This window comes from Mesoplodon bidens (assembly GCF_964165515.1).
Source record: "Mesoplodon bidens genome assembly, chromosome: 4".
Classification (NCBI taxonomy): Eukaryota; Metazoa; Chordata; class Mammalia; order Artiodactyla; family Ziphiidae; genus Mesoplodon; species Mesoplodon bidens.
In genome coordinates, this window is record NC_138160.1 from 138,193,171 (window position 1) to 138,221,167 (window position 27,997).

Below are 27,997 nucleotides of genomic sequence, written 5' to 3' on the forward strand. Positions count from 1 at the left end.
CTGGGACTTCCCTGGTGGTCCAGTGGTTACGACTCCGTGCTCCCAATGCAGAGAGCACGGGTTCGATCCCTGGTCTGGGAACTAAGTTCCCACATGCTAAGATCCTGCATGCCGCACCACACGGCCAAAATTAAAAAAAAAAAAAAAAAAAAAAAAAAAGTATGCTGCTGCTCACTTTTTGATATTAAGGAATTGCCCATTTCTTTAGTTTAACGATGGCACTTTTTTTTTTTTTTTTTTTTTTGCGGTAGGCGGGCCTCTCACTGTTGTGGCCTCTCCCCTTGCAGAGCACAGGCTCCGGATGCTCAGGCTCAGCAGCCATGGCTCACGGGCCCAGCCGCTCCGCGGCATGTGGGATCTTCCCAGACCGGGGCACGAACCCATGTCCCCTGCATCGGCAGGCGGACTCTCAACCACTGCGCCACCAGGGAAGCCCCACGATGGCACTTTTTAAAGTCCATATCCTTCAGAGAAATATGCTGAAACACTAAGATATTAATTGATCTGATGACCAGGATGTGCTTCACCATAATTCAGATGGAGGAAAAAGGAGGGCATGGAGGGTTTATAGCTGAAGAGATTGGTCATGAGTTTATAACTGATGAGTAGATGAAGGTTCATTTTACTATTCCACTTTTGCGTGGTCAGAATTCTCCATAAAATGTTTTAACAACTTCTCCAAAAATGGGTCTCATGCAGAATTTGCTGCCACATGGGACAAGGTTCACGATGCACTGATAAACTCCATGTATGAAGTACATAAAACTCTGATTAATGTACACTCCAGGTGTGGGGCTCATTTCAGTGTCACCGTCAGGGATGCCTGCCTGCCCTCCAAACTAAGGCAGGGCCCCAGGACATCTCTCCTGGATCCCATAGCTTCCCTCACGGCATGTACCAAAGCCATATTTTACCCTCATGTGCCAACTTCATTAACGTCCAATGCTCCGCCTCTGAGAGAGGCAGTAACATTGCTTACGAGAAGGGGTGTGCTCACAAGTGTTAGGAAAAGATCCCTTTGTGGCAATTGTATTCAACCCTTTTAAGGACTGACATAGCTATCACGGCACAACTGTGGGTGGGGAAGGGCCTCCCACTTTACTTTGTAAGCTCTTGCATAGTTTGAACTTTTTTTTTCATCCAGCTTACATCACTTTTAAAAACTAACTTACTGGGTTTTTTTAAACTAATTTATAAAAAGTTGAAAGTAGGGCAACCCAGGAGATGCCCTACTGGCTTTCAAAGTCTCACACATGCCCACCCACAGCATTGGTTAGACTTAAGTATAGAGGCCTTCCTCCACCAGGCAAGCTGTGTGTCCTGATCTCACCCGAACAGAAAAACCAAGGGTGCAGGCCAAGACTACTCTTGAGGGCATACTATCACAGCTTGTTATCCCCTCCTTCCCAGCCAGGGGCATGGTGGGGGGTGGGCCAGGATAATAGGGTTGGGGGCGGAGGAGGCTTCTGCCCCATGAGGTCATTTCTACTTTCTAGCCCTTGGCTGTTTAAGTGAAAATGATGAGCTGAAAAACCACATGCAATAAACAAGAAGGAGCAGCCAACAAAATCTCTTAAAATCTCAGAAATGTTCAATAAACATTTGCAGAACGAGAAAATAAATAACAACGAAAAGGAGCCAGCAGCTCTCTTTTTCCCCTCATGTTAGTCAGGTTCAGGGTGTATGTGTCTCCAGACAAGTCACATGTCTTGAAGGCAGGCCAGTCCCAGCAGCTGTGCACTTCACCCTCCCCCAGTGAATCCCCCACACCCTCACTGGACAGCTCCTGCCCTCAGAGTGCCCTTCAGGCCTCAGTCACTTCTCAATCCTGGCTCCCTTCCCAGACCAGCTGCCCAGAGTCCTGGTTCCTCTCCTCAGCTCACAGGAGCCGCTTCACCAGCTGGCCAGAGCATCCACACCAGCCATGCCATCGAGCGCCAACAGCTGAGAACTTGGGCTCATCCCCAGAGAGGTCTGGTGGGCTTGGTGGCCAACAGGAAAACCCAGGGCTTCCAGGGGCTTTTGGCGGAGGTGGCTCGATCCCAGCCCTGGCTGCCAGACAGACAATGCCAGCCTGTCCACTCGACAGAAAAACACACGCTGGCTGCCTGCCCTGGGGTGTTTCCAGAAGAGAAATTTAATCTAATTTACATACTTCTAGGTACATCGATAACCAAAATGTGGCCACTGAAAAAAGTTAAAAGGTCAATCAGCTCCCGGTTTCTAGCTGGCCCAGGATTGCAAAATAAAAGGATCCACGTTCCTTATTCTCTACACAAAATGTGGTTTTAAAAAAGTGGAAAGGTATAGGGAGCTATACATAGAAAGCAACAGTGAAAAGAGGGAGGGGGGTGAGGGTGGGGAAGGAGAGTCCCACCCCCACCCCCTCTCAGGCCCTGGAGCCCCCAAGGCTCTGGGGGGCCTTGACACGGCAGGAGGCAGCTGTCAGCTCTGAGCTCTTCTCAGCTGGGAAGGCCCCTCTTGGGGGGGGTGGCCAACAAGGATTTCCGTGGCATTGTGGGCTCAGTGGGGGGGTTCCCAGGCCCCAGCAGCGGGCCACAGAGGGAGTGTGGCTTCCCCTAAGCAAGCACCGTGGCATGATGTGGTCCTCGTTCAACTCGGGAACTGGAGGGCTGGAGCAGATTCCCGGGTCTCACGAAGTACGTTGAGTGCGTGCGTGCGAGAGGATATTCATAGGGGCAAGAGGGAACCAGGACAGGGGTCCTTGGGGTCTTTGCAAGTGGCCACGGATGGCAAACATAGCCCGCCTGGCTGTTAGACGTGGGAGAACGCTGGCCTTCCTCCCTTATTAACAGATCGGCTGCCACCAGAGACCTGGCCGCTGCCCCTGCTGAACTGGGTGGGCAGGTGGGTGTGGGCTGAAGGAAGATGCCCTGTGTGTGGCCCCAGAGTCCTCAGGCTGGGGGAAGCATGGCTAGTTGGCTTCCAGTGCCCCGGATGTAGTGTGCCCGGCTCCTGAAAGGTGCCGGTTTGAGGTTTTGGCTTGCTCCTTTGGAAACGGAAAAGAAAGAGGGAGGAGAGGGAGGAGGAGACTGAGGAGGAAGAGGAGATAGAGGTGGCACGAGAGGGGATCTGGAATGCTTTTGTGTTAGGGCGCCTCTGCTGCCGCTGTCTGTGCCTGTGGGGCCTGGGGCTCCTCGGGCGGAGGGTCCGCTTTGGAGAAATTCATCTCCAGGATGTGCCGCTGTAAGTGCCGCACCCACTCCTCCTGGATGGAGAGGGGTCCCTGGAATTCCACCTCACAGAACCTGTAGTGGGGGAACAGAGAGAGGGAGAAGTGGCCACTGCAGTGAGGAGAGGTGGAAGCATAGCCCTGGCCACACCCTGAGCATCAGGCACACCTACTGCTACTCAGAGTGAACAAAGTAAGCCCAGGATTTGACGGAAGGGGGACCCAGAAGCTAGATGTTCTCCCATGTACAGCTACCTCTACCCATCATGGGGTCACAGTAGGGTCCCCTGGAGACCCCCGTCTCTATGCTCAGGGTAGTCTGCTGGCTCAGGGACTGGGTATGGGCCATCCAGCTTCCCAAGCACCTCTGCCAGCTGACTGAAGCATGTGCTCTGAGATGGGAGAGGACACAGAGAAGCAGATCCTACCCCACCAGGCCCCAGGAGAGAAGGATGGGAGCCAGGGGAAGGGGCTTGGGCACTAACTCCTACCCATCCAACTCACCAGCTCCTCATCCTCTCGGCCCCAAGGGAGGCCTCACAGCATAGGGGCCCAGAACCCAAGCTCATGGTTCTGAGACTTAGGTTCCAATCCTACCTCTGACTTGGCCTGTGTGGCCTGAGTCAGGCACATCACATCTCAGACTCTCGGTTTCCTGGCCTCTGATGTACACATGGACTTTGGTAAGAAGGAACTGAGACCTATTTTTTTCTTAATCCGGCAAATACTTGCCAAGTGCTTACCATGCGCCAGGCACAGTTCGAGTGCTTTATAGATACTCAACTCTTTTAATCCTCATAACAAACCTATTAGGTAGGTCTGTTATCAACCCCGTTTTATAGGTGGGAATACTGAGTCATGGAGCAGGAAATCCTTGCTCACGGTCACTAGGCTGGGGTCAGAGCTGGCAACTGAACTCAGGTCTTGTTGGCTATAAAGCTCAAGGTCTCAGCCTGATGCTCTGTGGTGCTGCTGTCTGTGAGGAGCCCTTAACCTGGGTCCAGTCACACCCCAGGGCAGTCCTTGAGGCTACATCTCCTGCCTCCACCAGCCCAAGTCCTGTTCAGAGGCTCTGGAGGGCCAAGCCCCGGGCAGTAGTCTCCCTCCCTCCCCCGCGGGCTGCATACCTGCACTTGAGGGTGTAGATATTGCCAACGAACTTGACGAGTGATGTCTGGGGGGGCCGGGGCACCAGGGAGGGGACTGGCCGGACCCGGGGCGGAGGCTGCCGCACCTCCTCCAGCTTCTGGTGCAGGTCACTGGCCTCCTCACCACCCCGGGCCGCAGAGGAATCTGGAGGGCGGGCTTGTCGGCGCTCAAATTCTGAGGTGGGGAAAGGTGGGGAGAGGGACGGGAGATGAGCCAGAGGGCAAGTCCCCTGAGGAAGTTCCTGCCTTCGGTGAGCAAGGGGCAAATGCTGTGGGGAATTTTAAGTCAGGACAACTGATGACTGGACATCTCCTGGACCTTGGGACAGGTGGGATGAAGGATGGATGACTGAATGGGAGGACAAACTGGGAAAGTGACTTAAGGGCAGATGTACAGCAGAGAACCCAGGGGGCAGCCAGGGGAACCCCAGTAGGTGGCAGCACATGACCCTCCTCCACCAGCACTCACTGTTGATGTTCTGCCGCTGGTGCTCCTCAGCCTTCATAGTGCCTGGCGGGCTGGCTGCCAGAGGCCGCTCACCACTGTCAGCTGCCCGGCCAGCCTCGAGCCCTGGCTCACACCCGGCACTGCGGCCCACCATGGCCAGGCCCCCGGGTGCCAGCCCCAGGGGCGGCCGCTTGTCGCCATCTCGGCCATGGCCAGCACTGCGAAACTTCTTGGTGAAGGGACGGCCGCCCTGGATGTAGCTGCGGTAGGCGCCCACCTTCTGGGGCCGGTGCTTGATCCACTCACTCAGTGTCTCGATGGGTGAGCCGTTCACACACCACTCGGTCACGCCGAACTGCCGCAGGTGCGCCCGTGCATGACTGGCCAGGGCCTTGCGGTTTTCGAAGTAAAGGCCACACAGCTCGCAGCAGGCCTCAGTGGCTGCAGGCAGAGGGGGTGCTGCTGAGCCCCAGCCCAAAGGGAGCAAGGGTACCCAGAAGGCGCTGCCCAGGTCGGGAGCCAGTCCCGCCTCCCACTGGGGCCTTGACCCCCACTGGGGATGTGTGTGTGCACGGCATTGCCCAGCCCTACAGGCCCTGGCAGATGCCCTCCCAGGACCCTGCTACCCACTGCTTACAGGAGTGGGAGGTCTTCTCATGGAGGGTCTTTGCCTTGAAGGGCAGTTCAGTCTGGATGTAGGTCTTGGCCTTGACCTCTGCTGGGAGGAGGCGGTCCTCCTGCAGGGGCCGCTTGGCTGCCACTGAGCCCAGGTAGCTGGTGGCTGAAGGCTTGGCACCAGTGATGGGTGCCAGGCTGAGCTCGCGGGGAACCTGGGCTGGCCCAGCTCCTGGTTTGCCTGGCCGGCCAGCCATTGGCACCAGCGGCAAAGGGGCCTGCATGGGCCCAGGGGCCACCGTGAGGGGCCCGTCCTCAGCCAAGGCAGGGGCCAGGTCTCCGGCCGGCGGCTCCTTCTTGATGAGGCATGGTTTGGATTTCTTCTTGAGGATCTCCCGCAGCGTGTCGATGGGTGAGCCGTTGACAGACCACTCGGTCACACCCATCTGACGCAGGTGCGAGCGTGCATGGCTCGACAGGCCCTTTCGGTTCTCGAAGAACTCGCCACAGAACTCACAGCGGATGTCACGTACTGGCTCTGCCCGGGATGCTGCAGGGGGTCGGGGCAGGGGGAGGAGAAGGAGGCGGTGGCTGTTGGCAGGAAGCCTCCAAGCTCAAGGTCAGTGTTAAGTGCCCTGCTGTCCCATCCATGCAGCCCCAGACCTGAATGACCCGCTCCTTCATCTGCCTCCAGAGGCCCTTGTGTACATCATCCAGCCCTTCTGCTTGTTCTGTAAGCTCAAATTCTAGCTGGCTTCATGATGACTCCCTATGACATTGTGAAGTATTGAGGAACAAGCACTCCCTGGATCCTGGGCTCAGAGGCAAGCTTGGCTGTGACCCCCTTGTGTGATGCTGGGCAAGCCACTTCCCCTGAGTCTCAGTTTCCTCCTCTGCAAAATGGAGACGGAAACCACCTCCCTGTGTTACTGGGGTGGGGGGGACCCTAAAGCAGGAGCAATTCAAAGCATGTGGTATAAAGCAGACATGACATGCATGTGAGCACTAAGGCGGAGGCCTGGGCCATCCTCACCTGCTCGGCACACAGCAGCTGTGACAGTTTGAGAGGGAAGTGCACTTGCTTGTTATAATAGGGATGTTACAGCTACTGCATACGGAGCTTTAAGCGTTAAAGCTAAGTGCTTTACACCACTAAAGAAAACCGTGTTACAGAGTTGGGAACATGCTGATCTCCATCTTCCAAAAGAGGCAACTGCCCAAGGTCATATACTGCTAGACTCTGGAGCAGCCGAGACCTTAACTTGAACTCCAAATGCCAAGCACTTAGTGACCAGGAATATCAGAAAGACACCCATTTCCAATACTCATATACTCTTGCCCATGGCAGACAGCACCAATTGATCCCTGCAGTCTTTCTCCCTAGGAATCTGGGTGGCAGCCACTACCAATGGATTAAAAATGGTACAGAGATAAAATCTTTTTGCCATTGCCTAATGACACAATTCTGCCGCCCTCATACGAATGAAGAACAATCAAGCAGCAGCTCAGTTGGGGGTCTGCGTAGCAGGAACACACAGCTAGCCCCTTGTCCTTTGGGCCTGTGTACTTCCCTTCCATTGCAACCCTGGGTGTTCTGGGTATCCCCGAGGGAAGTGTGGGGGAAGACCCCTCTACCTGTTCTCCCTGTCCTGCCCCAGGGTCACACTTACACAGGTTCAAGGGGGTCATGTCTTCCCGAGGTGCCACCCAGGGACCCTCGGATGGGTGCGGCTCCCCATGAAGGGCCCCCGGCAGCATCTCCCGCTTGATCTCCACCCGCATTTGTTCAGGCTTCAGCTTCTTAGGCAGGGAGGGTGAGAGGCCTGGGAACATCTTCCGGGCCGTGGGAGGAGGAGAGGCAGTCGGTGAGTGGCCCAGGGGGCTGCCTGGTGGCGGCGGCAACTTCTTGGCCAGGGGTGAGAGATGAAGGTCCGCGGGGCTGCGGGCTTCCAGTGAGCTGCCAGAACCTCCGCTGCCCACCACCTTGGCCAGGGCTTTTGGGCTAGGCCCTGACGGGTTGGGGTGTCCACCAGGCCGGGACTGGGTCCGTCTCTTGAGGATCTCCCGCAGCGTGTCGATGGGTGAGCCGTTGACGTACCACTCGGTCACGCCCATCTGACGCAGGTGCGAGCGTGCATGGCTCGACAGGCCCTTTCGGTTCTCGAAGAACTCGCCACAGAACTCGCAGCGGATGTCACGTGCCGGCTCTGGGCCCGAAGCTGCAGCAGGAGAAAGGGGCAGTTAGCACCGTGGGCACTGTTAGCACAGCCACCTGTGGGTCTCCTGGTCGGCTGGGCGTGGACAGCAGCACGTCCAGGGGCTGGGGTGGTGGTGGAGGGCAAGTGCAAGTGAGGGAACTGAGGAGCAGGGCGGGGGCGCCAGACACCCGGCAGGAGCACAGGGAGGCTCTAAAGAGCGCATGGGCCCTTGGTCCTGGCGGAAAAGGACAGAACCAAGACTCAACGGCTCTGCGGGTCCTAACGAGGATGGGGGCAGGAAGTGGTAGCCCTGCCATCCAGACCAGGGGCAACCATGGGCACCTTCCACACCAAAAGGCAGCACCCCACCCTTGGCCTTCATTCTCAGGGAAAGTCTCAGTCATGGAGGTCAAAGGCCAAGAGAGAAGCCTAGCAGCCGACTGCCGACAAGATCTCTGGGCAGAACCGGTCCACTGCTAAGGGCCCCTGTCCACTCCCTGCCCCAGCAGGGAGGGATTAGGGATGGGGCTGTGACCCCCACCCTGGGAGGGGCTCCAGGGCCCGCAGGGAGGAGGGGGCGGCTGAAGCGAGAACCTACAGAGGTTGAGAGGAGACGGCTCCACATCAGAGGCCCAGAAAATGCCAGCGGCTGCGGCGGCTGAGAGGTCCTGCTTCCCCCAGGGGCTGGCCATACCCTCGGCCTTCAGCTTGGCCTTCGTGGCCGGCGGTGGGGGGGGGAGCAAGGAGAGGGCCGCAGAGGCGGGAGGAGGCCGCCCCAGCAGGGCCAGGGTGCCACGCCTGGGTGGGAGGCGGATCTGGACGCCGTCCCTCCTGATGAGCCCGTGGAGCACGTCTATGGGGGATCCCTTGGCGTCCGGGTCGCTGACGCCCAGGTGGCGCAGGTGGGCGCGGGCGTGGCTGGACAGGCCCTTGCGGGTCTCAAACCAGGCACCGCACAGCTGGCAGTCCAGCTCTCTGCCCCCGTCACTATCTAAAGCTGCGGAGACAAAACACAGGGGGGGTTCACGGCCGCCACCTTGGCCGGCCCTGGGGGACTGAGGCGGGAGGGCCTGGTGTGATTCTCGGCTGCCCAGGCTCCTGGAGGTCCAAGACTAGTGCCACAGGTTTAAGAGGTTTTGGGAAGCAGAAAGTCCTGTTCTCTGCCTAGCCCTTTGGCATCAAGGTGAGTGTAGAGAGCGTAAGGATGTGGAGTACAGAGGCAGTGGCCAAATTTCAATGGCACAGTCTGATGCTTCCAGGCCTTCTTCCCAGGGACCTCAGCTATGGAGCTGTGCAGGGTGCGGGGAGGGTGCAAAGCAGGGGCCCACCGGCTGCTGAGCATCATACAGCCAAGGGCACACCTGCTCAGAACGCTGCTCCTGGAAGTACAGCAGACAGTGGAAGCAGCTTCATCGGAATGTGAGGTGCAACTGGGGTGCCCTGTTGGGCAGGGTGCCAGACTCTAGGCTCACCCCCAGACCCTAATGACCACAAATGTGTGGGAAGGCCTAACTTCCTAAGGGATGCCCTTGTTAAATCTGCTCACCACGCCTGGGAGTTTCTTTGCCATGCCCACAGGCAGCCCAGGAGGTACAGCTCCATCCCTGGGCACAGAGGTACCTCTGCAAAGGACACCAGGAGCAGGAGGATGTGAAGACAGGGCCAACCATGGGACCTCATGTCAGGTGGACTACTTGTCTACCTGCAGGACCCAAGGTGCCCCACGGGAGCCCTGGTTACCTTCACTGCCCCAACCCTCAGGCCCAGAGAAAGCCAAAAGCTGCCCCTAAGTGGTGAGGATGACCCTGGCAGGCTCAGTAGCCACAGCCAGGCTTCCAGGGGTTAGAAAACCAAAGTGAAATGGGAGACAGATAATATGCAGCGTGGCTGGCCCAACAGGAGATGCAGCACCTTGATTAACACACTCTGGCCCAGTCGACTCAGGACACAGGCGCTTCAGTCCCCATTGCCCCCACCCTGAGCCCTGCAGCCCAACCTGAGGCCCTGCCCCTCCCAGCGCCAGGACCTCCCTCGGCTCCCAGGACCCACACTCACTGAGGTTCAGGGGCCCCTCGTCCTCAGACTGGGGCCACTGTGCCTTTGGGGAGGCCGGCCGGGGGCTCAGGGACAGCTGGGGGCTCTTGTCCTCAGGATTCTTGGGGGTAGGGGAGCCCGCCAGGGCCAGTGATGCTTTCTTGAGGAGTGGGGAGCTGGGCGGGTGGGCCAGGCCCTTGGCCGAGAAGCCGGGAGGTGACTTGATGGCCTTGTTGACAGCAGGGGCATCGAGGGGCTTGGCCAGGGCGAGCAGGCCGGGTCGTGGGGCTCCAGCAACCATTTCCTTCGGCGAGCTGGACTTCTTAGTCAGGCCCGGGGGCAGCCCAAGGGGTGTGTCGGGCAGGCCCTTCTGCTTCACGAGCTCGTAGAGGAGGTCGATGGGGGCACCGCTGCTCTCCGACTCAGCCACCCCAAGCTGCCGCAGGTGGGAACGCGCGTGGCTGGACAGGCCCTTGCGTGTCTCAAAGCAGGCACCACAGACCTCGCAGGTGGTCAGGCTCTGGGCTGGAAGGTGAGACGGAGGCCAGGAGAGCTAGCTGTGAGGCTGCACAGTCTCTGTTCTCCCACTTCTCCTCCCCTGGGGCCCCACTCACCCAGGCTCTTCCAAGTGTTTTGCTTCTGTCAACACCTCCCACCCTTAAAATGACCCTAATGAGGCAGGAATTAGCTTGTTCAGTTTGCAAATAAGGAAACTGAGTCTTAGAGAGGGGAAGAGTTGCGCCCAAAGGCACACAGCAGGAGCAGAGCGCTTCTGTGGTCCAGCCAGTGGAGCGCCTTTTGGATCTCTAACGTGCCAGGGTGTCCTGGCAGCAGGTTTTCACACAGATGCTGACCTGCCAGACAAAAGCTAAGGCCTAGCCACCATCTGCAGCTTAATTCATGCCCCAAACGCTAGGTTGGAGGCCTCAACCATGGTCTCTGTGGTGCCCTGCCTGCACCCTCTTCTGCAGAGCCCTTATCCCTGCCTATCTGCTTCTCTGCCTCTCTGCTCCCCAACTTCAGTGACTCCCAAGGACAAGGGCCAGGTCTGTTTTGCATCTCTCACATCCCTAGGGTCCGGCACAGCGCCTGTCATTTCATTACTCAATAATGACCTGAGAATCAATGGACAAACAAGGCAGCTTCATGCAAAAGATCACATAGCTATCAGCAATCAAAGTCAGCAAATGAACTGGGTCTGGGTGTGAGCTCCTGATGAACAGGCCCACTGCTTCTCTGGATGCCCCTCCCTTGACCAGGGCTCAAGGCCATGCATGCCTATGACAGCAAAAGCTCAAGAGAGAAGATAGCTGGGTGTCTCCTTGGTGCCATGAGATGCCAGAGAGAAAGCTGTGGCCAACCTGGGGCCCCACATTAACTCCCAGGCCCAAGAGCTCCCTGTGAGTCCGACCAGCCTGGCCGGCACCCTTGCCTCCTGCGCCACTCACCCTTGAGGTCCGGCAGCTCCTGCTTACTGCCATGAGGAACCTCTGCAGCCACTTTGCTGCTCAGCCGATTGGCCACCTGCTCCAGGGGCCCAGGGACAGGCAGGCTCTTCTTGGGGAGCAGGGGGGAGCCCAAGTCCACGGCCACCATTGCGTTTTCCTCAGAACCCAGGCCTGTGAGGTTGGGAAGACAGGCTCAGCCCAGGCAAGGTGTGGGCTGTCTACCCCTGTAAGGACTGAGGGCCAGGGGTACACTGGTGGTGGTGGTGGGAGCCTTCTTCCTCATCTTTGGTGCCTGCTCTCACTTTGGAATGCAGCTCACCCCATGAAAGCTGAGGCTCCGTCCATAACCCCGAGCACCAATATGACGCAGGGATGTCAAGGCTGCCAACTGACAGCAGAGACTAGGAACGGCTTCCACCTACCAGAACACGGACAGGTCAGGGGACGCAGTGCTAGTCTGAGCCAAGACTCCCACCTTAGCAGATCTCAGAGAAAATATCTCTCTGGGCAGAGAGATCTCTCTGGCTCCTCTCTGTGGAGGGAAGCATCTATCAGTCTTGGGGGCGGGTAGGTGGCAGTCAGAAGGGGAATTCAGTAAGACAAGGCCAGGGTCAGAGGCCAGAGAGGCAATGCAGAGGCAGGGAGCTCAGGACATGAAGAAGGCTCCATGGAACTTGTGGGGAATCTCCACCAGACAAGACAGCTGGGGCTGGGGTTGCAGAGACAACTGGGGATCCTGGGGTGGTCTTATCACAAGCTAAGCCCTAGGTGGGGTAAGGTAAGAACTAGGAGCCTGGACCAGCAGGGGATCTTACTGGGGACAGAGAGAATAGGAATCACAGAACTTTATAGGAAGGTCTCTGAGGCATCCATTAGGCCAGGAAGCTTCTCCGGGTGAGGCGTATAGGAGGACAGTCAAAGGTGAGCTTTCATGGTCTAATTTTTCAGAAAAAAGGGGCTTGAGAAGCCTGTTGAGCCCCGGGTTTAGCATTCAGAGCATGGAGAGAGCTCTGAGAACGAAGGAACTGTGTGTCAGATGGGACTCTGGAGGAGGTGAGTGTTGTTAATAGGAGGGCAGGCAGGTCCCTGACTCAGTTTGACTCTTACAGAAGCAAGGAGACGTAGGGGGTCGGGGAATGCACCGGGGCCCGGGACGCCGAGGACTTTGTCAAAGCCTCCGGGTGGAGTGGGCGCGTCTGTCAGATGGGGCAGGGCCCTTGTCAAGGATGAAGTGACTCGGAGTGGGTTTCCGCGCGGGAGGTACAGGGACTGTGGTAAGAGACGATCCAGAGGCTCCAAGGGGTTCAGGGGCACCTGTCAGATGGGGTGAGGGTTCCGCGAAGTGACGGCAAAGAGTGTTTCTGAAGCCCGGGACCCTGCGAGCCGCGACGGGAGGCCCAGGGTCCCCGCGACTGGAGGGCCTGGGGGGAGGGGAAGTCCCGGAGACTGGATGGCGGGCGTCGGGGCGGCGGCGGCGGCGGCAGGGGGCGAGCGGGGCGCCAACTCTGCCCTCCCCGCACCCTCCCCGGCGCGGGCTCTTACCCGGCGCGGGCGCGGGCCCGGGCCCCGGCTCCGGCTCGGCCTTGGGCCCGTCCCGCGGCGGCAGCGGCGGCGGCGGGGGTGGGGGCGGCGGCGGAGGCGGCGGCGGCGCGGGGAGAGCCGCGGGGCCCGGGCTTTGGGGGCCCAGCGGGGGCGCCCCCGCGGGCGCGCGCTCCCGGGCGCCCCCCGCGCGCGGCCCCGCCGCCGCCTTGCTCTCCGCTTTTGTCACTCGGCACTGGGCGGTGGAGGCGGCCATCTTGGCTCCGGCGCACGCGGAGCGGCCGCCCCAGGCGGGAGCAGCCGAGCGCCGAGCGCCGCCGCCGCGGAGTCCGCTCCGCTCCGCCCCGTCCCTAGGGGCGCGCCCAGGGCGGCCGGCCGAGCGCCGAGGACAGCGAACGAAACTCTTGTCCCCGCCAGGCTGGTGGGGAGCTTGCGGACACCCGCACGCAGTGCTACGAGCGGCTGCCAACTGCTGCCCCAGCCCAGGTCTCGGCGGACTGGGACACTCTTTCCCCACCCCAGACATCCCTAAGACTACTATAGGAATCCTCCGGCCACACGCATCCGCCTTAACAGCATCCAGGCTCCTAGAGCCCGACGGGCGGAGCTAGGACCTGCCCCGGGACCCTGTTCCATTCCCTTCCTTGGAAGTCTCCCCTCCGGGTCGGGAATCCTGGAAGACATCTGATCCCCAACTAGAAGGATCCCCCGACACCATCCTGGTGTCCAACTGTCCCCCGACGGCGCTGTCCGGCAATCCTGCGGAACTCCCCACGAGAACGGCACCACATTTCAAGCACAACCCGCTTATCCCTCCCCAAAACTAAACGGATTGCCCCCAGCTGTTATTTGACAGCTGGGTGGAGCCAGCATCTGACCGTTGCCCCGCCCCCAACCTGGCAAAGGCTCCCTACCGCCAGCTTAGGGAGGCGTGGGAGAGGCTTCTAAGGATAGCCACTTTGCAGGGTCGGTGCCCAGACCGAGCCCTAATCCTGGACGTCTTTCCTCAGGCAAGGTTTCCGGGATCTTCTCAACCACTCCTTAACGCCCTCACTCCCAACGTGTTCACTGAAAGACTGATCATAGCTTCCCCCCACGTACAGGGCCAGTGCAGTACCAGGCTGACTCCTATGTCCCAATGACTTGGCCAGTTCCCTCAGCACTAACTGGGGGCTGGTACATTGGTCTTCTGGTGGAAACAGCTTAGCCAGAGCTGAACCTGGCTGCTGGATCAGGCTGCCATTCTTGGGGTGCCTGGCCCAGGTGCCGGGTAAAGGGCTTAAGCTTGACATTCAGGCCTCTGCTGGAGTGACAGAGAAAGAAGGGGGCAGTGCTGGAGACTACAAACTGCTTCCTGTGCTCCCCAGCCATCTTCAGAGCAAGCTGCACCTCCTAGCCACCACTGAAACACCACAAACCTAGCCAGGTATGTGAGCTGAATGCCTAGGGGATAGCCTTCACAAAGGCAAGAAGCCTGAGGTCACATCCCCACTCTGCCTCTCCCCGAAGTGTGACCTCAACCAACAACTATCCTCTCTCTGTCCACTATCCACTATCAAATCTCCTCCTTCTCCAAGGAGGAGAGGGGGCTTTGGTAGCCCCCCCTCTTCCCTTTGCAGACCCTCAAGTGCCCTTCACTGGTAAGGAGGCTTGTGGATGGGTCCAGCAAAGCCCAGAGTACAGAACTAGGTAGGACCCTGGAAACTCCAGGTAGGAGAAACAGAGATGAAAGCTGCAGCCCCTGGACAATTCCCTTGTTCAGGCACCTACTCCATTCCTCAGAGCCCACCGTCTCTTCACTGCTGAGTTTTCTGCTTTGAGGTTCAGTAAAGTCTCCCACAAAGTCAGGCTTTGTAAGCCTGGGTGCTTCACCTTTCCACTGCCTCCACGGTGTCCAGCCCCAGGCTCCTTCACCAAAATATTACTTCTGGATTTCCCAAGCCATCCTACACTGGAGAGACCACCGAACATGGTGTGCAGAAGTCTAGCTCTGCTGCTTTGTGGCTGTGGCAAAGCAGAGGACCCCCAGTTTCCTCATCCATATAACAGGAACACAACAATCCTCGGCTCCACGGAATTGTTTTTAGGTGTGAGATGAAACCCTGATAGACAGCAGGCACTCATTTACAGGAGGGGTTATCAATGCTGCTGGACACAGTAGGCACCATTGAAAATCTAGAATGTAGACTCCTGATCCGCACCGTCCAATTGGATCACCACTAACCTTGTACTAGCTGCATTTCAAGTGCTCAGCAGCCATATGTGGCCACTGGTGACCCTGTAGGACAGTACTGTTGTCTAGAGAACATTTCCATCATCTCAGAAAGTTCCACCAGACAGTGCCGCGCTAGATAAAAGATATCATTAACAGCAAGGATTCTGGAGCCTACGCTTCCTGGGCTTTCACATCCCAGCTCCACATGCTTTCAGCTGTATGACCTCAGGCATGTTAATTAAACTCTCTGTGCCTCAGTTTCCAAATCTGTAAAATGGGGATAATAACACCTGCCTTTAAAGGATTGTTGTGAGGATGTAAATGAGTCCATATTTGTAAAGTGCTTAGGACAGGATCTGGCTCCTAGTAAAGAGCTCAATAAGCCTATGTTAAAATCACTGTCAGGCAGGGCAGGCAGGAACTGGATCTAGAAGGAGCCCTGGCCCAGCCCCTGAGTAAAACAGCAATGACCCCTAAGTGGCAGGACAGTTGTCGACCTACTTTGTAAAGTGACTTGAAACACTTCCAGGAAAGCAGAGTGGCTGCCCCCTCCCACTCCTCCATCCCTCCGGACCCCTGGGAAGGGTCAGGGCTCCGGCCCTGCCTGCCCCTTCTCCCCTTACCATCTCCGTAGGCTGGCCCAGGGTCCTCAGCCCAGGTGGGTGGGAAGGGCACTGTAAGAGGTAAGCGGGGCCGGCGGGAGGTCAGGAAGCCACTAGGCGGCACCCCAGGTTCACGACACAGGGGGCTGGGGGGCCGCTCAGCAGCTGAGGTGGCCAGCAGCTCTTGCAGGATGTTGATGGGTGAGACAGTGAGCTCCCAGTTGGTGATACCAAAGTCACGCAGGTGGGCCCGGGCGTGGCTGGAGAGGCCGGCACGAGTGTCAAAGCCGGCCCCGCAGAAGTCACAGCGCATCAGGCTGAAGGTGCCTGGGTCGAAGTTAGCCACTGCAGAGAGAGAGAGGACATGGACTGCCTGGCTGGGGGAGGGGCGGGGACAGCCCCAGCTTTCCCCTTTCCCGGGGCTGCTCATCCTCAGCGGATCACACAGTTAGTGCTGTTCCTCACCCTGGATGCCTCCCTTGTCCTTTGCTGTTCATGCTCCTGCCTGTATAGCTCACTCCAAGAAGTCTTCTCTTCTTGACCTTCCATTTTCTCCCCTTACATAGCTCAAAGCATTAGGGACCCCACCTTCAGAAATACTTCTTCAGGGTGGATTTGCAATCATTTGGGTGAGTTTGGGTATTTGATTAATACCCTCTTCCGTCTAGAGCTCATATCTATACACCCCAGTGTTATAAATTAAATCTTTGCTGAATGAAGAAATGGACAAATGGATGGGACACCTTCCTCTGGAAGTCTGCTTGGATACCCCAGGAAGAGTCAGGGAGCTTCTCTTGGCTCCCCCAGACTCCTGGTTCCCCGAGCTTCCCCCATCACAGCCCTGGTCACTTAACATTGTAACTGCCTGGTTTTGTGGCTGTCTGTCCCCTGCCCCTTCCCCCCAGTGCCCATACACACACACTCTCAAGCACCATACCAGCACCTCCCCACGTAGGCTCCATGTCTGCCAGCATCAGAACCACCCAGGGCACTGGTGTTGGAGACAGACCCCGGGAATCAGAACTTTGGTGCCTGGGAATCTGCATACCTCACAGGCAGCCCAAGGGGTTCTGAAGTCAGCCAGGGTCCCACCACTCCTGTTACTGTGCTGTGCACTCCAGGAGGGCAGGGACTGCTGTTCCATTCACTGTTGTGTTCCCAAGTGCCCAGAACAGAGGGGACCTAACTCAATAAATACTTGTTGAATGAAGGAATCAATGAAATTCCGTGCCTGGGGCTGACTCCCCTGCCCATACTCCTTCTTCCAGCTGTTGGAAGGGCCAGGGCATTGGGGTGTCCCCGCACCTCCTCCAATGTGGTGACCTTTGCCTCAGCTCCCAGGTCTTCTGAGAGGGGAGGCCCTGACTTCACCCTGCTTGGCACTACGGGAGGATTTAGAGTGAGGGTTGGTTAGTTCAGAACTCAGCTGCCCAGCTGTGCATCTCCCAGGTGTTGGAGGGAGGTGGGTGCCGGAGTGAAGCCGCCCTACCTTTTTTCTTCTTCTTCTGGAAGGAGAACCTGCGCTCGATGGCCTTCACCTCCTCGGCGGAGATGAAATGCCGCACGTTGTAGCTGACGCCCACGCGGTTCAGGTGGCCCCGAACGTGGTTGGCCAAGCCAATGCCATTGTGGAAGCGATCTGGGCAGTAGGGGCATTTCCGCTCCTCATGCTTCAGTGCCTCTGCTGGGTCCCCATCCAGGAATGTGTCCAGCCCCAGAGGGCCACCAAGTGGCGTGTCCAGGAGCAGGAAGTCCAGGGGGTGGCCACCCCCCAGCCCCAGCTCCTCAGGCTGCAGCCTCGGGGGGGCCCTGGCTGCCGCAGCCATGACTTGCGACCCGAGCTTTGCCACCAGAACAACCGGCACCATCCCACAGAGTTGCTGCTGCTGTGCCCGTGAGGCTTCAGCTGTCTGCAGGGCTTCTCGGAATGTCCGCTTGAGCTCCAGGGCTGACTGTGGGATGAGGCCGGGGGTGGCTGACGGTGCAAAGACCCCATTTTCGGGGGAAAAGTCCATTTCCGAGGCCAGCAGTATGTCCTCCTCCTCCTCCTCTTCGCTCCAAGGGTGCCTCTGGTCCCCCAGTTGGGCTGAGAGCCCCTGTGGGTGGACAGCACTCTTGCTTCTACTGGCCTGTAAGGAGTAGGGGGCAGATGCTAGTGACGAGGGAAAGGCTGGCCTTCCCTGGGGCCTCTGGCTCGAGCCATGTGGGAGTGGCTTTAACAGTGGGAAATCCCTCATGCCCAGCTGCTGGCAGCCAGGGCCAAAGGACAGGCTGGGGTCGTATCCAGCAGGATTCCCCTGCCACATGGGGGCCAAGAGCGGCTCAGCTTTGCCAAAGTAGTCAGTGGCATCAGAGAATTGGGCATAAGCATCCTGGCTGGTGCCGGGCCGGCTGGCAGGGTCCTCCTCAAAAGCCTCACCATCCTCCTCCCAGTTGGCATGCACAAGCCTCACGTGCTCCCTGAGCAGGCTCTCGCTGGGCGCGGGGAAGCCACAGAAAACACAGGCACTGAGGCCCAAGGAATCTCCGTAGGGTTGATAGGTGAGGGAGGTGGCATCGGGGCTTGGGCTGCCAGCCCTGCTGCCGCCCCCGAAGGGCTCCTTTGTAGCCTGGCCTTGTGGCTCACGCATGTGCAGCTTGGCATGCTGCACAAAGGCCTTGGAGGAATTGGTGCCAAAGACGCACTTGGGGCACCGCAGCCGTGCCTCCCGGCCCTCGTCGCCTGGGACCTGCTTCAGCTTCTGGATCTCCTCGATAATCTTCTCCCGGGAGGCCTGGTGCAGCTGCCGGTGCTGCTCAAGGGCGCCAGGGTCAGCGAAGGCCCAGCCACACTCGCCACAGGCCAGGGGGGTCAACTCAGCCGGGGGCTCTTGGCCCGGGGCTCGGCGGTGCTGGCTCATGTGCTCCAGAAGGTGCTCCTTCTGCTTGAAGTAGATGCTGCACTCAATGCACGGGAACACAGCTGGCTCCTCATCCTCATCCTCGTCTGGGCTGGCCACCCCCTCGGCCACTTCCTCCAGCAGTTCACACAAATAGGGCCTTGTCCGGACGGGGGGGAGCAGTGGCTGCAGCCGCTCCACAGAGGCCTCTGAGTTCACCGTCCAGGTCTGTGTGGCCACCTCTGAGGCCGACTTGGGCAGGCTCCACTCGGACGGCTGGGCCAGGCCCTCCAGGTCTGCCAGGTGAGCTCCGGTGCCCACCACTGGCACATCCAACGTCTTAGTGGTATCTTCTACCGGCAAGAGCACTGTCCGGAAGGAGGTGAGGGGTGACAGCTGGGGCGGCAGGTCCAGGTGCAGCGCTGCATCCTGGAGTGGGGCCTGCTCTTCTGGGTCTTGGAGCCAGTCGAACCTGGGGCGGCCCCGGGGGACCTTCTCCAAGAGCTTCGATTCACCCTGATGGTACAAGAACCTTCTAGAGCCCTCGAGCTCAGCGTGGGGCTTCACGGTTCTTATAATGACCGAGTCCTCGAACCTCCGCTCAGATGGGATGCCCTCCCCGGCCTCCTGAACCATGGGGTGCTCCCAGGGCCCCCGGCCATCGGGGGAGCCAGGGAAGTGGCCCAGGGGATGGGGTGGTGGGGAGCCCGGCTGGAAGTCCAGGCTGCCTCCATCCCAGCAGCTGCAAGGAAGTGCCAATGGGGACAGGTTAGCTGTGGGCCTCAGTTTCCCTTCCTTGGGCAGGGGAGGGGGTCCCAGGCAGTCTGAGACAGGCTCCAGAGACCCAGCCTGAGGGCTGCCTCAGAGGGGCTTGGGAGTGTTGGGGTGTGGGTCGGGAGGTAGAGGGAGTACATGTGGACCCTTCCAGGGCCGTTGGGTCAAACAGTAGATTTAGCTCCCAGGGAACACCTGTGTATGTAGCCCAGCCCCTCTGCATGTGGTGGGGGGTGGAGTGTGCAGAGACCACAGCAGGGATCACAAGTAGTGTCCCCAAGTCTGGTGGCACAGTCAACTCTCATCCGTCCCCTGGAAGGGTCCAAGGCTCCGACCTATGCTTCAGGCTGCTTTTTTGTCTTGGTCCTCCCCAAATTGGGGTGATCTAGTTTGTTTAGCCTCATCTTTCCAGCAAATTTGGTGAAACTCTGCAGCATAAACAACTCAAGCAAATTTACCTTCCTCCCTGCATCTCCCCTCCTAGAAGGGCAGCGTCAGGAGAGGTGCAAAGTCCCTGCTCAGCCTGTGGCCCCAGTGACCCTGACCTCCTTTGGAGGAGAGGGGAGGCAAGGCAACCTCACTGAGCCTCAGTTTTCCAATCCTAAAAATGGGGATGCGTCCCAAGAACCAGGAGCTTCTGTGCCCTTATGCAATGACTAAGGGAGCCTTCTCATACCCATAATCAAAGAAAACTTAACACACTGCAGGTGCTTATTCAAATGGGGATCTTGACCCCATAAAGTGTAGGGTGAGGATGACACAACTCAAAGCTGGGAAATGCTTCACTTGGCCTGCTGCCCGATTCCCGGTAAGCCCATGACCACTGTGGGTTCTTATTATGACTGTTCCTGATCAATCCCCCTCATTTTCAAGATATTGCCTCCACGAGGGGCTATGGATCACACCCACGCAACAGATGCGGAAATGGGTTCCACTGAGAGGCGGAGTGGAAATCACAGGGTTACCTCTCTAAGCCCCATCAGTGACATGCAGTGTTAACGGGACCATTCCCTCCAGGGTTATGGCAAAGACTCAGTGGGGTAAACCTGCGCTGAGAGCCTAGTACACAGCAAGCGCTAAATAACTGAGAGCTATTATTAATCCCAATATGGATGTTATTACATATTAGCACCCACCAAGCCATTTACTAAAAGGCTGCTGCCATCAGCATTGCTGTCAATTCCTGCTCCTACCCAACGTCCCTTGGGTCCTCGAGGCGAGGTTGTGAGATGTATCTTAGGGACTCCATTTACCGATGAGGAAACTGAGACTCAGAGAAGCCGAACATTATTCTAAGGATCACCTGGCAGAGACAGGACTCCGAGGGTCCAACCTCCAGGCTCCTGGCCCACTGGCCCTGCTCTTGGCAGGGATAATGAGAGTTGACTGTCTGTGTTAATCCCAATCCTCCCTCCACCCCCTACAAATGCCCAGGGGCTTGCCTGCAGGGAGCCACCTCCTCCTGCCTGGCCTCCAGATTCCCTCCTATCCCCTTCTCAGTCTTGGGGGCTTCTCTCAGGCCTAGGCATGTCCTGCTTGCCCCCCCTGCCCTCCCTGAGGTCAGGGCCAGCGTGGCACTCACCAGCTGCTGATCCGATGGGTGGCGGAGGTGGCACGGGGGAGGGCTTCGCTGAGGCCAGGATGGGGCTGCCCGTCTGCAACAGAGAGGGGAGACCCTGAGGGGCTGGGGTCCCCCTGGCTGGGGCCCTTCACAGCACCCCAGCTCTGGGAGCCCTGCCGGGCACCTCGGAAGGGCCCGACCGGCTCCCCACTCCTCTCCCCTGAGAGGCCTTTGGCCTCTGCACTCCTGAGCCTTGAAAGGGGTTTCTTTGGAGGAGTCCCCTTCGCTTTCCTAGGGGACCACCAGGGCTTGCTGCCTTCAACCCTTCTCTCTTTGCCCCCATCTGGCAACCAGGGTGATTTTTTTTAAGTCACACCCTGGTAAAATCTCACCTGGCTTCTCATCATACCTACAATAAGAGCCAGATTCCCGACCACCACCTCCAAGGCCCCGTGAGGTCGGACCTCTGCAGGTCTTTTCAGCCTCACCTCCCTCTCCTCCTTACCCCTCACTCACTCTGCCCAGACTCCTCGTGAAGCCTCAAACCCACCTAACTCTTTCTGACCTCAGGGCCTTTGCACCAGCTATTCCCTCTGCCTGGAGAACCCTTCCCTGGCCACCTGCTAAACAGCTCCTACAATTTTCTCTCTCATTACCTGTTTTTTTTTTTTTTTTCTTAGTACTCTCTGAAATTGCCTGTGTCCCCTGCTAGCACATAAGCTTCCCCACCCCCACCCCAGGGCCTCATTCACTGCAGCACCTCAGTGCCCGGCACACGGCAGGTGCTCAACCAATACTTGCCAGGTGAAGAGTGAGGAGCCCTCTAGTCTGAGCTGCAGAGGGCCCGTCCCTGCCTCCTGCCTCCCAGAACCCCTTCCAGGCCTACATTGTAGAATCACATGCCCTCCTAGGAACCCTCACACAGATAGAGCCAACTCTCCATTATCCGCCTGTGGAGCCAATGCCTGGAGCGACCACAGGAATCCTGGCCTGTGCCTCCTCTGCCTGCCACACCCACCTGCCGCAGGCGAGCATGCCAATTGGGGCACAGGCCAATTGCGTGGGCCAAGGTTAACACACTGGGGGAACTTGTGCCCCATCCAGAGCCCAACAGATGCAATTGCTGGATTAGCTTCAATTTGAGGATGGTCCAGAAAGAGGGCTAGTGCGGGGTTTGTACTTTTTCAAATTCCCTACTGTCCAATTTGCCCGGGAAATTGAGAGCTGACTGTCAGAGGCCAAAAAATTAAGAGCTGTTGAGGGTAGAGGGTAGGGGTCAACAAGTTGTGATACTGCCAGGGGTCTTTCTGCTGAGTCGGAGAGAAGGGCTGTGACTGGCTGTGAGGGTGGTGATGGGGATACAGAAATTTGCATCATCTAGAACAGTTTCTCAACCTTGGTGCTACTCACATTTGGGGGCCAAATCATTCTCTGTGGTGGGGGGCATGCTGTGTATTGTAGGATGTTCAGTAGCATCCCTGGCCTCATCCCCAGATGCCAGTAGCCACCCCCTGCCCTGACCCTTGGCCCTGTAGTCATGACAACCAAAAATGTCCTCAGACATTGCCAAAGTGTCCCTTGGGGCAGAATCGCCTCCATTTGAGAAGCTCTGGGGTAGACTGATGGGGAGCAGGGCCAGGTTGGAGTGTGCTCGGATGAAAGGGCTGGTGTCGGGGTGGGAGGATGGAGTGAGTGGAGTGTTGCAGAGGGTGGGAGGATTGGGAAATCAAGGCCTGGACCAGCTAAGGGAGTGAGACCCCAAGAAATGGGTCTCTTGAGAACACAAGAATCACAGACATGAGTTCTCAGGAGAGGGCAACCATTTCACAGGCAACAAGCCCCAGCACAGGCTAGAGGTGCAAGTCTGAGGGTCCGGGTGTCCTGATTCTGAGATTCTGGGACCCCAAGCTCCTGAGATTCCGAGTGTCCCAGATTCGATGATTCTGCGATTGCCGTTGTCTAAGAATTCCACGAGCCAGGGGGCCGTATTGGCCTCTTTGTTTGAGCGGCTCCAGTGAAGCTCCTATTTTTAGTGGCAGCAACTTTGGAGGAAGCAGACCAAGCAGGGCCCTGTGTCCGAGACACTTGGGGGCTGGGGGCTCATCCAGAGGCCTCCACAGCCGGCGGGGGTCCAGAAGTCCCCATGGGTCAGACTAGGCACCTTGGATGCAGCCCCCGGCAGTGGCCATGCCAAGGGGCCCTCATTGGCTCCTGCCATTTGGGGGCCCCAAGGGGGTTTGAAAATGAGAGACTGAAAATGAGGAGCGTGTCCGTGAGCAGCTTGAACCCCAAGCCAGGCAGCTTGGCAGAGTGGCCAAGAATCTAGACATTGGAGTCAGACAGATCCAGTTCCAGCCCAAGAGGGAACCTGAAGGGCATGCCTTTCCCGCTCCAAGCCCGTTTCCTCCTCAATATAATGGGAACAGCTACGGCCCCAGTCTCGAAGGGCCAGCGACAGATGCCAAGGAAGATCACAGAGTAAATGCTCGATCCAGCGAGTCGGCGGTGGGGGAAGGAAGGGAGATGGGTGTGCCCAGGGCGGGGTTCAGGGCTGGCTGAGACATGTCCCAGGTTGGAAGCTGGAGGCTTGACCGGGAGCCTCAGGCCCACTCACTCCATGCTCTGATTTCCTCCTCAGCCTGGGGCCCCACGAGGGCAGAAATGACGCGTTGTTCATCCCCTAGCCCCCTGGTCCCAACGCCAGGCATGCACCAGACTCTTCAGCAATCCATGCGGACCATCTCAGCCCCACAAGCTTTGGGTGCACCCAGGAGGCCAACCAGAGAGGCCAAACTGTGGGTGAGGGGCTACAGGGAGGCTGTAGGAGCTCCAGGCCAACAGCCATAACAGAGGACAGAGAAGGCAGGGGATTCATCCATGTCTAGGTGGAGTTTGGAGGTAGCCACTCCAGGGGTGCTCTTGAGGGGCTCCAAGGACTAGGTGGGCATGAGGGAGGGCCCAGGCTTCTGCATGGAACAGCAGCCCCAGAGGCTGTTCCTATTTATAGGCATCACACGACTCCTAGGGCAGGTGCCTGCTTCAGGGAAGGCGGGGTGGAACGGGCTGAGAGGGCAGCGGGGGGAGACACTGTGTCCGACGCCCAGGCCCTCCTCCAGCTTCCAGGCCGCGACCCTACTCCAAGTCAAGCCACCCTCGCTCCATGCCCCATATGCTCAGGGACACCAGTAAGGGTGGACCTCACCCACCTCAGCAGCCATATTCCCCTCTTCCCCAGGCACATGCACTGGACCCTGGCTGATTCCCCAGTGGGAGTGAGGACATACCTACCCACCTACCTACCTTCTTCTCTCCAGACCTGGGACTTCTGCCAGGTACAGCAGAGCGCCCAGTTTCTCAGAACCAGACTCAGAGAGGGCCCCAGGACCCAGAGCCTGTTCCGCAGGGCTCCCATAAAGTCAAAGTCCTGGGCCTGTCCTGGCCAGCCGCATGACCTGGGACATGGTCCTGCCTCTCTTTGGGCCTGAGTTACTAATGGTTTGGAGGAGGGGATTGCTAAGGTTCTCTGAGCAGGGGTCTCACCCCCTCATCCCCTTCAGGTGCCACCAGTCACCTCCACGCCATTGCATGTGTGGAGCCCCCTGCCTAGATGTCCCCTGCCTCTTTGTCTGACTCAATGTTCCTCATCCAGGACTCCTGGGTGTCCCCCAGCCTGGGTTTCCCCCACTGCAACCTCAGTGACTGTGTCCTAGCACCTGGTGGCTGCTTTGTCTGTCTGACCCCAGATAGCAGGGTCCAATGGGGGTGGGGATGGTGTGTATACTTGGTCGCTGTGCACCAGTGACCCTTAGGAGGTGCTCTGTAAATACCTGAGTGTCATGAGCATTGCTAAGGTGAACTGGGGCAGGTCAAGGATGCCCCGACACAGGGTGGTGGTTAAGGATGAGGGCTGTCAAGCCAGGTTACTGCCTAGCTGTGGGCCCTTGGGCAACTTACTTGACACCTCAGATGGGGTCTGAGTTTCTCCATCTCTAACATGGGATAATAATAACCGAGGCTAACCCACAGGGTTTTTTTTGAAAATGACATGAGATGATCACATAAAGGGCTTGGTGTGTAGGAAACCCCTGACAGAGTGCTTGGAGATTCCCGGAAACCAAGGCCTTTAGAGCAGGCCAAGGAGATGAAGGGAGACATGTAGTACATCAGCCTGTACTGCACTCACCACTCTTCACCTACACCAGGCTCCTGCCTCGCCCTTGAACATGCCAGGCTCCTCCTCACCACAGGGCCTTTGCACCTGCTGTTCCCTCTCCCTGGCTTGCCCTTCCCACCATTCATTCCATGCTCCACTCAAATTCTACCCTCTCAGGGAGGCTTTCCCAGGTTCCCCAGGCATGATCCTGGCACTCTGTTTAATACCTTCACTAGCACCTGTCACTACCTGCCCGTATGTTATTTATATAGTTGCTTGTTGTCTGTCTCCCCTACTAGAATGTCAGGTCCCTGAGGGCAGAAACTTTTGCCACTTTTGTTTACAGCTGTATCTCCAGCGCCTAGAACAGAGCCTGGCACATAGTAGTTGCTGAGTATTCAATGAAGGAATAACAAATCTTGGGGTGGGGACAGTGTGAGATCCCCTTTTGCTGGGAAACCAAGGCATAAAGGGGTGGCTGTCATCCCTGACTACCCAGTCTCTCCCTAACCACTAGAGGGCATAAGCTGTTTGGGACCAATGGCTCAGGAGCAGGACTCACCAAGTCAGTGCAGCAAGAGGGAACTGGGATAGACTGATGGGAATGGGGTATGCCTGGGGAACAAGTGGGCTCAGGGAGGGGAGCTAGGGGTGTTAAGCTGGGCACCTGGACCCAATTAGTATGCTCAGAGAAGGAAGCCAGGCAGACCTGAGTCAAGTCCCAGATCCTTGTCACCCACTGGGGGGCCTTGGTCAGGTCATTAGCTCCCAGGACCTCTGTTTTCACAACTGTAAAATGGGAAACTAAGCAGAATGCAGAGGCTCTGAACCCAGGCAGAATCAGAATTCCAGCTCAGCCCCTGCTGGGCTGGGTGACTTGGCCCTCCCTGAGCCTCGGGGACCTGGCTGGATGCTCCCCCAGGGCCACAGGGCCCACCCTCTTACCAGAAATGCCACCTCTGCCATCCAGAATGTCTCGAGGGCTTTCCTTGGTGACAGGCAGGTAATGGGTGGACCGGAAGATGCAACCTTCCCCCTCAGCAACCTCAGCCCCACCTTCGATGTCCTCCCTCGGCGCTGGGCCAGGCAGTCTCTCGGGGCCTCGAGGACGGTCCGGGGCGGCCAGGCCGCCTGCCAGGGGCCCATCCATAGATGCTCTCTGCTTGGCTCCACTCAGCTGGTCGCCTGGCTCAGTGAGGCATTGTAGGTCTGGGGGCAGAGAGACAGGTGCTTAGGGGAGGTAGGAAAGGCACACAGTCTGCCTCAGTTTCTCCTTCCTTGAAGCCCCAGTCCTCACCCTTGCAGCTCAGTGCCTCAGTTTACTTCCCAGCACAGGTGAGCAAGTACATGGTACTGAGGCCCTATCCTCACACATTGTATCCCAAAGGTCCCTAACCTCAGCATGCCTCAGTCTCCCCATCCATGACTCCTCTCTTTACACAGATCCTGCGCTGCCTCAGTTCACCCCATTTTACAACATGCACACTCAGCCACCTTGTTTTCTTGCAGCATTAATCGTATCATTTCTAGATGGCTCCCTTCATTCATACATTGCTGCACTTTCCCCAGTTGTGCCCTCACTTCCATGCACGTGCATATCCTGTGCGCATGCCTCAGCTCGAATGCCGAATCCCGGCCACTTCTACACTCTGATCCTATACACTGTCTCAAGTCCCCCCCCCCGCATCATTACCCCTGCACTTTTCTTGCTTCTGTTGCCCGTATCAGTTACCCCTGCACTTTTCCCACAGTCCAACCCTCCTTCCACACACAACCTTAGGATTCTCCAGCATTAACCCCTTCACCCTCACACTCAGCCTCAAGTGACCCCAGCATTAACCCCCTCACTTCACCCCAACATTACCCCTCATGCATACCCAGCCTGGGTTCCTTCATCCCACCCTCCCAAGATCTCTTTAGTCTGAGGGCAAAAGGGAAGGATGGGGCTCCTGGTCCAGAAATGAGGACCCTGGAGAGGCTGTGGGGGTGGGTGCTGTCTTCTCCACCTATAAATACCTTCAAGGTAACGGCGGAAAGTGAAGGGCAGGAATGAGGCGCCCTCCCCAGGGAGATGGTGGGAGGCCGAGCCCAGGCAACCGGGGCGGGGCCGGGGCTCCAGGCCTGGCTGCAGGCGCTGCCCTCGGGGGCCTGGAGGCTCCCAGGGGGCCCGTCCGTGGACTGGCCGTTGTGGTGGGGGGTCCCTGCCCAGGCCCCAAGGAAGCACTTGCGGGTGCCCACCGGGTGGGCACTGCCCTCGGGGAACGGGCGGGACCGCAACTTCGGAGCACTTTGGCAGCGTGGGGAGGAGGGCTCCCTCCTGGACACCCCCGGGGGTCGCAGGGGTGGTGGCGGCGCCGCGCTAGCGCAACCCTCGGGGCGCCAGGGTCCGGGAGATGCGCCCTCCGCCCGTGCACCTCGGGGCGGGAGACCCCGCGGGACGCGCCGAGGTAGGGGGGACACCTGCCCCAAGACCCCCGCTCCTCCCCCCAACCTGTGCGGCCCCGCCCCCGTCCAGGCCCCGCCCCTGCAGGCCCCGCCCCCGCCCCCCGCCCCGGGGGGTCCCGCCTGGCCCTGCCCGGCCCGGGCCTCCCCCTCCCCGTGCCGGCTCCGCCCCGCCCGCGGGCTCCCCAGGCCGGGCCGGGCCTCACCGGGGAGGCGGCGCCGCCGGCTGGGCGCCGGGGCTCGGAGCTCCCTTCTTTGGCGCGGCCGTCGCTGCCGCTACGGTCCTCGCCGCTCCCGGTGCCGGTGTCGCGGCCTCCGCAGCCGCCGCCGCCTCCACCACTCGGGGGACATTGTCCCTTTAAATCGCTCCCCCCGCCGCCCCGCCCCCCCGGCACGCCGCCGTGACCTCAGCGCGACAGCCCCGCCGCGCCGCCATGATGGGGAGGTCCGGGGCACCCCCTCCCCGCCACCCCCGCCTGCTCCACCTCGGTGGGGGGGGCAGCTAGCAGCCGCGCCGCCATGTTGGGAGTGGCCAGTCGGGTGGCCCTTAAAGGGCCCGCGCGGCCTGAGAGTCCAGGGAGAGGCTCTGTTACCATGACAACACTCTTGTCCTCCTGCCCTCAATGGCTCTTTATCACCCCACTGGTTCTTCCAATGCTAGGACCGCTAATAGCACCAGAAGAGCGGGGAGGGGGCAGGGAAGTTCCCCCGTGGGTCATTCATAGGTCATTGAGGACTCCACATGGTG

The 27,997-nt window shown here is 58.6% G+C and overlaps 1 protein-coding gene across 12 annotated transcripts; it reads right to left on the minus strand.

Annotated features, from left to right (window-relative positions):
- Positions 1–2,264: 2,264 nt before the first annotated feature.
- Positions 2,265–27,636, minus strand: WIZ (WIZ zinc finger; the record flags this gene model as incomplete). 12 transcript variants are annotated; one of them, XM_081230641.1, is made up of 13 exons in its annotated part: positions 2,265–3,269; positions 4,321–4,516; positions 4,811–5,230; positions 5,427–5,954; positions 7,075–7,623; positions 8,201–8,599; positions 9,658–10,161; positions 11,085–11,255; positions 15,462–15,785; positions 16,930–19,061; positions 20,676–20,748; positions 25,753–26,016; positions 27,456–27,635. In XM_081230641.1, 12 exons carry the CDS (start codon positions 25,955–25,957, stop codon positions 3,110–3,112), a joined length of 5,661 nt encoding a protein of 1,886 aa, XP_081086767.1. In that variant the 3' UTR covers positions 2,265–3,109. The 12 variants fall into 12 exon arrangements, with proteins under 12 accessions (XP_081086767.1, XP_081086771.1, XP_081086772.1 ...); XM_081230645.1 differs by lacking the exon at positions 11,085–11,255 and having other exon boundaries at positions 27,456–27,636; XM_081230646.1 differs by lacking the exon at positions 8,201–8,599 and having other exon boundaries at positions 27,456–27,636.
- Positions 27,637–27,997: the final 361 nt, after the last annotated feature.